At 37.1% G+C, this 10,460-nt stretch overlaps 1 protein-coding gene across 1 annotated transcript in view; it reads right to left on the reverse strand.

Moving 5' to 3' along the window:
- The window catches only part of TMPRSS15 (transmembrane serine protease 15), a 58,806-nt gene extending 55,529 nt beyond the window's left edge, over positions 1-3,277 (reverse strand). Inside the window, exons 1-2 of the mRNA XM_075140596.1 lie at positions 3,133-3,277; positions 302-432 (exon numbers count right to left, since the gene is read on the reverse strand). Of these exons, the coding sequence (XP_074996697.1) occupies positions 302-432; positions 3,133-3,277 (276 nt within the window). The remainder of the gene's footprint in view (positions 1-301; positions 433-3,132) is intronic.
- Positions 3,278-10,460: the final 7,183 nt, after the last annotated feature.

Below are 10,460 nucleotides of genomic sequence, written 5' to 3' on the forward strand. Positions count from 1 at the left end.
TATACGGAAAAGAGAAACCTTGAACCAATACAGTAATTAAAAACACACCCAATTGCACACTGCATTCCAGGTTTTAATACTAAATAACTTTTCCTTCCCAAATCCACACTACAGAAGCAAACTTTTTCTTTGATGCTTCACTGATTTTCACAAATAAGGAATATATTGAATTCTGACCAGGCTTAGGACCTGAAATATCTCATTTTGGAGGGAGGAAAAAGCCATCGACAACAGGTCATGTTAGGGAATTAACATACCTACCGCATACTCTTGAATTAACCAGAGACCATTAGGTTCTTACCAATTGTTCAACATCAAAGGCAAGGACTTTGAAATCAGCTGATGATCTGTTTTGCAAAGCAGGAGTGAATGATGTCCCAGAGAGTATTTTAAATGTTCCTATGTAGCCATGAGTATTCCCATCTGCTTCAGCTAGATAATTAAAAATAAAATTCGGTGATGTTTTGAATTACATAGAAATAAATGAAAAACGTTACATTAGATTTTATTCCATACATATCATCAATACAATAACTTTTAGCATTCTGTTTTACTTTGTAATCAGAGATGTTTTGCCTAATGCTGATTTTAAAAAAGTGATAGACATTTTTTAGTGTTTACAATAGTTACAACTGTAAACATATTTTTATCAATACTATTTGTCCTTGGTTCTCATTACTTCCAATTCTGTTTTAAATGCTGTCTTACAGCAGTACTGGGACTGGATAAAGGGGACAATGGTATGTCCACTTATGTCTAACACAAAGGACAAAGATACATGGGAAGAATGATAGTTAGTTTTTTGCGTGTTCTGGATTAAAAACATTAAGAATTACTGTTTCATGCTTTCTGTATTAAATGCTGTACACTTTTTTATAAATGTACTGTTTTTGATGACAGCACTGGAAACACTAGTGTCAGACTAGTTAAACTATTTTTGACCCGACCTTTCTTATCAATACATGCATGAAATGCTGGATTTATGAGGAAACTAGATAACTGGTCCGTACTGCAAATTTAATCTTGATTTTTAATATATTAAAGCATATGAGGTATGCATAAAGCAATTAATTATACATTAAAAATATTTCCTCTCTGTGTAACACACTGGAAATTTTCAGATAAGACCTGAATTAATGTAGTTGATTGATAGAAAATGCCTTTTGCTTACCAGTTACAGTACCAGTGGTACTTTTAGGTTGTGTTTGAAGGCATTAACATCCAAAACGAATTTTAACACAAAAGCAGATAACTAATAAATACTATAATAAACAGCTTGTGATGGAAGGCACAGCCTAGTGACACCAGTTTGCTACTATCAATTAGTAACAGCAGACCACTTTGAGCTTCTTTGAAGGCCATTTATCCTCACAACAATTGCAAATCTGTTTAAACAAATGTTTCTAAATAGCAAAGGCCTTTTTTTGTTATATATGTCAAATGTAATTTAAAAAAAATTTTATAATTATTATTTGTACATGATTAAATTCTTGCCTATTCGTCTTCTAAAACCTAAGTAATTAATTTAAAGCCTGTCTCTAACTAGATGCAATAATACACCACCATTACCTTTAAGCTCATTTTATTTTACTGGAATGTGATAGTAGTCTGGTAAGAGGGAAAGAAAGTCAGTAGGGAGAACAAGTTTTAAAATCTGGAATGAAAAACAATAGCAACTAAAGGAATAAACATGAATATTCTGACAAAACATTTTTTTTTTTTAAATATGGCTTACAGCTAGTTTAATCTTTATGTGCTTCAATATGTATATATATTGAATATATATATAGTATGGACTTTTGGTTAATGATGGCACCAAAAACTTCAATGTATCAGAATTACTTTTTCAGCTACAAAAATCACTATAATGAAAAAATATATTTCTTGAACCTTTTGCCTAACCTGTTTCCTTCACCCCATTTCAAAACATCTTTTTGATATTAGCTGTGAGGGCTTCCAATCAAAAATCTAGATCACAGAAGGGTTGAGGTTGGAAGAGAACTCTGGAGGTCATTTGGTCCAAGCCCTCTGCTCAAGCAGGGCCACCTACAGCCAGTTGGCCAGGACCATGTCCGGACAGCTTTTGAGTATCTCCAAGGATGGAGACTCCACAATCTCATCAGTCCTTCACTGGACTCTCTACAGTAACTTCATATGTCTCATGTATCGCGGAGCCCAGAACTGGACACAGTACTCCAAGTGAGGTCTTACCAGAGCACAGTTAACATATAACCACAAGATCTTTCAACCAAAATTTCAGTTCCATTTGAAAATCGTCTTACGTTGATTTTTTAATTTAGTTTACTTTGAGTATCAGTAGCTTGATTCTATCACATTCTGAGCATTGGCTAAATATTAAGAATTACTTTACCTTAACTTTACATAGGGCTGGGAGCTGACTGTCTAATACAGGATCTCTCTCACACTAATAAATAACTTTAAAGTAATTTTTTTTAATAAAAATGTGTCCTGGTTTCAGCTGGGATAAAGTTAATATTCTTCCTAGCAGCTGGTATTTTACTTTATTTCAATTATTAAATTGTTCTTATCTCAACCCACGAGTTTTCTTACTTTTAGTCTCCTGATTCTCTCCCTCATCTCACTGGAGGTGGGGGGAGTGAGTGAGCGGCTCTGTGGTGTTTAGTTGCTGGCTAAGGTTAAACCATGACAAAATGAAAAGATTCCAAGAGATGTAGAACACCTAAAGTTCCCCACAGACTTCAGTGGATTATCAATGTCTTTCTGAGTCAAACCTCATACATGGAGAAAAAAGCAAAAATTCACAATTTGCCATATTACCTTCTCCAGTTGATGAATACAATTGAATAACCAAAGCTTTATAGCTTCGATTGCATTCCAGGGACCTCTCCCAAAGTCTAAACCATGAAAATTCTTTTCTATGGCTTCCGACTATGCTTCAAGTGCTTGTATTTTTGCCTGTTTTGTTCATATCAATTTTAGGGGAGAAGAGGAGGAAAACATAAAAAAACCCCCAATCATAATGCCCCTCCGCCCCCAGCATTAAAAGCATAGCATGAAATATGAAATATAATTAAAATGACAACACTATTGGCTTCAAAGTCTGAACATCTACTGAAGAACTCCTGAAAAGGTTAAAGGTTGGCTACTTACCTTGTTCTAACTCCTCGATTGATAACCATGAAAGTACAATCAGTCCAACACAAACACACACAAAAACTGCAAGCAGAGAAGCAAACAAAATTTCATAGTAACTAAGAGGAACATATTTCTTATCAGATGATTTTTTCAGCTTCATTTCTGTCTTGAAAGCTTGTATGAATTAAGGACTGACACAAGACACAACCTGAAAAGGAGGGTAATAATCCACATGAACAGATATTTATAGGAGACGCTTGTAAATTAATTACACCATAAAACTTCATTGACATACGTTTTTATAACTTTCCTAAACAGTCATATTCATACACAAGATATGCAAATATGAAGAAAATAAGTCTCTTCAGAAAGGAAGCACTTAATGAGGCATTCTGTCTCAGATAAAGAATAAGCAAAACCACAGAAATGTAAGGTTGGTCTCTGTATTTGCAGTATTTCTCGTTATTTGATATTTTTAAGTGAAAATTAATATAAAATACTGCTGTCGGATTTACTGTTTATACAGGTTTTTTTGGTAATTTTTCACAAGTGCAGTTGTGAGAACAACAGTGAAAGCCATATCTTTCATCATTCTGGTTAAAAAGTTTCTTCAAAAGTAATTTTATAGGAAATTATATATAGGAAATGCTGGCAAATGAGTTGTTTAGTACTGTGCCATAGTTCAGCGACGTGTTCAGCACTGAACGATAATTCAGCAGTTCAAATTTAATCTGCATAAGGAGTGGTTCTTTGACCACATATCTGGATAACTACCCAGAGAAGATACTATGAAATGTATGCTTGTTTTATACTTTCTTGCCAGGCATAAATGTGCCAGAGGATGCAAACCCTTGATAAAATTAAAGCATTGCAGATGGTCAGTGCTGCATCCGTAATAAAGCAAGAGTAAATTAAACAAACAATGTACCATCCAGTCCAAAACTTTTCGTTACAAATTTAATCTGTCAAAACTTTTGGGTAAATCAGCTCCAGAAGAGTAAAGTCAATCTGATTTTATGTTTTGTGTCCTGTGAACTACTGTTTTTGACTCTGGTTCAGAAGTCCTAAATCCAGATTTATGGTATGATATTCCTCAGCTCTCCTTACAGAACTGGAGAATCTGAGCAAACCATATTCTCACCTGTAAAAGGAAAGAGAAACTTGTCTGAGTCAATCTTTGGACGAGAGAGGCTCTACCTACCTGTAAATTGGTGGAAATGGAGATAATAAAAATTGGGAAGAAATTAGAACGGCTTGAAATAAGACTCTTGGATGACATAACAGTTCTCCGCCCGGTCTTTGAGAACTGGGATATTTGAAAGCATCTGCAACACAACTGAACAGATTTAAAGCACTCTAAACCACAATCAAAATCTTGGCCTGACAGTAGTATCCTTGATTGAGTGTATTATCATAACACAATGAAAGAAATTTAGTGGTATTTCCCATTATTAACAATAAATGATGATTTACTTAACACCAAAGTTTTTGAAACAAAATTCAGGGCAGCTTAATCATATTGCTCTCACAGAACAAAAGTAAACTCCGTCTATATCCTGTAAATGGATGAGATCTTCGAGTCATCATGCTAGATGAATTAGAGTAAGAACTGCTTATGTATGAATATAAATGTGTGCGTGTGTTTATATATGTAGATATACTTATGTGCGTATAAGAGCAGATTAAACTTGTACTGCTGAACACTTGAACTATGGCACAATAGTATCTCTGTAACTATTTGTGATCATTCAGCAATAATTTTAATACCCCTTATTACAAGGGATTTAAGTTTCTATATTTTTCTGAACATTCACTCTATCACAGAAGTTCAGAATACCTCTAAATACCTCACTTTGGTCAGTTATACATGTTAGGTTATTCCACATCTAGCAGAACTACATCATTACATGATAGTTGATAGGGTGCGGGTGCCCAGGGGCTGGCAGGAGGCTGCAGGGGGGCCCCTGTGAGGAGCGGCTGGGGCTGCCCCGTGCCGGACACAGCCGGTTCCAGCCGGCTCCAAACCACCCACCGCAGGGCGCGGCTGAGCCCCGCAGCCACGGTGGCGGCGCCTCGGGGAAAGCCTGGGTAAGGAAGGGCAAAACGCTGCCCGGCAGCCAGGGGTGAGGGGAAAAGTGTGAGAAAGAGCCCTGCGAGCCCTGAGGGTAGAGGAGGAGAAGGGGAGGAGGTGCTCCAGGGGCCCCGGCAGGGATCCTCTGCAGCCCCTGGAGAGACCATGCTGGAGCAGGTATCCACACTGCAGCCATGGAGGAACTCACGCTGGAGCAGGTGGATATTTCGCGAAGGAACTGCAGTCTGTGGAGAGCCCAGGCTGGAGCAGGTTTATCCTGAAGGACTGCAACCCGTAGGAAGGAGTCACACTGGAGCAGGGGAAGAATGTGAGGAGGAACGAGCGGCAGAGAGGAGCTGTTATGGACTGACCACAACCCCCCAGTCCCCATCCCCCTGTGCCACTTGGGGATGGCAATATATTAAATTACTTTTCCCCAAGCTGAGTCTGTTTTGTCTGTGATGGTAATTGGTGAGTGATCTCCCTGTCTTTTTTTTTGACCCGTGAGCTTTCCTTTCCTATTTTCTCCCCCTGTCCTGTTGAGGAGGGGGAGTGAGGAAGTGGCTGGGTGGGCATCTGGCAGCCAGCCAAGGTTAACTCACTGCAATCGTCCATGCTGCATGAAACAATACTAGTTTACTCCTGTCTTATTCCTAATCAGACATTTTCTATCACAAATTTGAGGAGTTTTGTTCAGAGGGACTTTGGATTCCTCTGTCATATTTTGCATAATTTAAATATTTGTATCATTGACATTGCATATCACTAGTAAAAGACAAACACTATTACCCAAAGATGTCACTGCATTTTAAATTCTGAATTTATGCCCTAATGGTGAGGTGATTAACTGGAGAAGAAGTAAAAGTTGTGGGCATTTACAGTTCAGTTCTTTTACTAGCACCTTGAATGTGATAGTCAAGTTGTATATGTGCCCGTATACATTGATTACAGTCTGGCCAAGGACATAACTTAGCATGGGTAGTCTCCAGTTGGAGTTGTGACTCCTACAAATGAACTCATTTGCTGAACAATTCTAGCTGGTAACAAGGTCATGGTAGCAATAATTAATAGGCAAGCCCTGGCCACTGAGCTGATAGTAATTAAGAGTGAGCTCTTTCATTAATTTGTTTGTAACATGTTATAGTCTGTACTACTATAAGCTGGTTAAAAAAGAATATAAACCCCCATGATTTCACATATTCATTCGTAAATCTTCAAAATGAGGAGGGCAGACTTCAACACTGTGCCAATGCTAGCTTACCATTAATCATGAATTACAGAAGCAGAGCAGTTTATTCTGGAAGGAACCTATGAAGGTCATCTGGTTCAACCTTCTGCTCAAGCCAGGGCTAACAAATTAGATCAGGCTGTTCAGGGCCATGTCCAGGCAAGATCTGAATACCTCCAAGGTGCAACACCCCACAACCACTCTGGAAAAACCACCTGTGCCAGCATTGACTGCATAGTGATTTTTTTTCCTTATGTCTTACTGGAATTTCAGTTGCTGCAGTTTGTGTTTATTGTCTCTTGGGCTTTCACTATGCAATTCCGAGAAGAGTCTGCCTCCATCTGCTCTGCAATCATCCCTTAGGTAACTGAAGGCAGCAATTAGACACCTCTACCAGCTTGTCAGCCACCAGCCAGTACTGGTACATAGGGTTATTCCATCCCAGATTCAGGACTTTGCACTTGTTGAACTTGGTTGAACTTTATGAGGTTTCTGTCAGGCCATTTCTATGTCTCTTAATGACAAGTATATCCTGTAACTGCAAACTTCCCTCTAGCCATTGACTTGCTTCTACTCTTTTATTCCTCATTTAGTTACTTGTCTTCCTGTTCATTCTCTTTCAGCAGACTTAGCTGTACATATTTTCTTTTGATTATAATTCTGAAGTTTATTTTTCACTTCCATTTCCTCTATAGACTGATAGGACTCTTGGAAGTTGGATTTGGTTGGTTTGCTACATAACTAAACTGATGAAACGGTGTGGTCCATTCAGGAAAAGAATGAGCATTAACCGATGTTACTACCAAATTAGACAGAATTTCCATCTACTGCAAGTTGTGAGTATTCACAGGTCATGAAGAGCCTGCAGCACAGAAATTACTCACTGGAGAAAATAGTATAAAATTAAAAATAATAAACCAGATTATTCAATTCTATTGGCAAACAATTTGCAAATAGGAAACTAATTAAATCAGTTGCATGTTATTTTCTAAGCCCTAGTTTTATGATACTGCTTGTGAACTGTATGATAAAACAATTATACCATGATTTAAAAATAGTTTAAATAGTACAAAGGCAAATATTCTATTAATGTGTTCAAAACCAGAAAAATATGGCAACTTACTTAAGTATTGATAAGTGATAATTTTTTGGAATTATTACTATAGTCATACTAGTGAAATATGAGATTAGGTAATTTTTAAAGAAATAGGTCATTTCCATGGTAGAAGCCTCACAGATTCACAATTTAGTTCATTTATATTGCATCCACATCTGCAGCTCCACAGGTTTTATAGCCTTATTGGGCTGCTTTTATTTCCTTGTTCAATCAATCTCCAGCACAGGGTGAACAGACTGCTGATATAGAAAGGAGGGGATGTTGTGTTCAGATAATTCCTCTAATACCCAGTCTATCACAACATAACTAAAGCCTGACATTCCATTAATAGCTAGCTATCTGTGGGAAAATATTTTAGTTACCCACAAAGACTTGCCCTCCCCCATCAAAAATGAAATGAAAATCAGCTTTCTTATGGCAGCTGTTTTCAGATGTCTAAGTGATTTGTCCCTTTTGCTATGCAGACTTCCATAGAGGGAGGCAGAAAACGGAATCAATGGATCTGCAGTGAAAGTGCAGAAACAGACCATGAGCTTATTTTTACTATTACATCATAAAAACAAGTTTAAAAGGGAGCTCATATGGAAGCATAACTTCTCAGTAATGCCATATTTTAAAAATCCAAAACCTGCATATTGATTACCTTTAACTCTTCTAACTGCATGTATTGAGGATGAGGAAGTGGTAATGGTCAGCCAGCTGTCAAACTTTATATGAAATGAAAAGCCTGGACCTCATTTACTAAATAAGTTATCAGAATTTTTAGTAGTTAAAAATATATGATTCTTTGTGTAATCCTTTATTTAATATTGTTTGACTAAGAGTGGCATAATATACATCACTAATGTGCTATTCTCTCTTCAAACATCTTTGCATGCATGTTTGACCCAGCAAGACATAGCTTGGCAGAGGAATCATGACTTAGCAGAGGACTACATAGTCTTTGTATACACCCTATTTTCACCTGTTTCCAGGATAATACAACTTGGAGGACTTGCTGAATCTTCAGTTTTCTAGGATGGTATTTCTTATCCTGAGGTTCTTAGGCAAGATCACAAAATTTTGAAAGTGCATACAGTATTAAAGATGTAAGTAATGAGTAATTTTCTTTTCTTTAAATTGGACTAGAGATGATGAAAAAACTATCCTGTAGAATACAAAAATGTTGAACAAATTTGGAAAGACCTGTATTTTAGTCAAGTGAAAGGTATGAAGGAACAACATTCCCCCCCTGAAGTAATTCAGTTTGAGCTAATTAAAAATCCAATCAACCAACCAAGCAAACAAAACTCTCCAAAACCAAACCAAAAGCACCACCTGGTGTCAGGATCATGTAACAAGTATAACTGTTCAGAGGCCTAGGTAAATGTAGGTCTCCATTAGGCTAAGGTAGGTCAAAGGTGGGAAGATAGAGAAGGGAGCTGGACACTGATATCTGTCTTCAGTCCCTAAGCATTCCCTAAATTGGGGCTTTAAGTATACACTGAAATAACAATTGTTGAAAACTCTGAGTTGATGTCTGGTAGGTCTCATCACATTGGAAGATTCACTGGTAGTCAGAAGATCTGCTCATGGAGTCATCTGAGAAGGTGTTTGCTCTAAGACACTACCCAAGAACTTTCACATACACATTTGACAAGAAATAATTTTCCTAGGGGTGATCCCTAAACAGATGGGATGTGCAAAATAATACAGTAATGGGTAACTGAATGCAGTTAAGTAACTGATACATTTACTTTATATGGAAGACCATACTGAAACTCTGACAAAGAGTTCGGAAGAGTTTTAGATTCCTATCACATGAGCTAGTATCTATGCTGTTTTGTGCATTCACAATTTAATTAAATTCTGACTTCCAATAAGTCTATAACAAAAAGGAAAAAAAAAGCATAGAACCCCCATGGATTTTATACAACCCTTGAAGAGTGTTCAGAAATTTGGATTAAAATTAACTGTTCAATGAAACGATCCAAATGGATTGCTGGGAACTAATATGTCTCCATGTTAATTGATCCATATCAGGAAAGTAATTTAAAATGCACTGCTGTCATTAGCAATTGTAATTCTTCAGACTGGCTTGGTGAAAAAAAGAGTTTGCACAGAAAGCAAAAGTGGAATATATTACCTTTCCCACAATTTGGAGGAAGACTTTTTTTTTTTAAAAGCAGCAACAACAAAACACCACAAAAAAACCCCAGCACCAAAAAAATCATAACTTCCCTTGTTTAAGCACATGCAGAAACATTCCACAGGACAGCATTGAGGTTCCTTTCCAGATCAATCAATATCTTGTCTGACTTTGAGTAGCTGCAGCTCAACATTCACTTACTTTTCCAGCAGTTCCCAACACAGAATCAGAGAATCCTATTTTAAGTCAGAATCAGAGACATGTGTTTCTTAATAGATTATAATAAAATGTGGGGCAGAAGAAGATTATGCAGAAAGGAAATCTGTGGTGAATCCAGTTTACTTCAGCAGAAGTGATCACAGAGTTAGCAGCTAGCACTGAGAATAAAGAAAGATTTTCACCTAACTTTAGAGATCTAACGGTGAGGGGAAGAATTTTCTTCTGGAGGCAGTCAATCCTTCTTCACTGAGTAAAGAAACATCATAAATAAATATTTTAACATAAATGTCTAATTTTAGTTAAAATTAGGTGAGCTGAGTATAACTTGAAGCCTTCCATTCAGAAAATAAGTTACTTAGTCATATTGAATTAGCTGGTTTTGCACCCCTACATGCATGTGCTTCCTTATATTCTCCCTTATTATTAGGAGAAAAAAGGTGTGGATCACGGGAACAAAGTGAAGATAATAGCAATCAATAAATAAAACACTAGTTAGTGGAGGCTGATGACAGAAGAAAACAGAAAGCAACATGAACCATCTGAGTAATAAAAAGAGCATGCCAATGCAAAGTTCTCTGTG

The sequence above is a fragment of the Calonectris borealis genome, chromosome 1 (assembly GCF_964195595.1).
Source record: "Calonectris borealis chromosome 1, bCalBor7.hap1.2, whole genome shotgun sequence".
Lineage (NCBI taxonomy): Eukaryota > Metazoa > Chordata > Aves > Procellariiformes > Procellariidae > Calonectris > Calonectris borealis.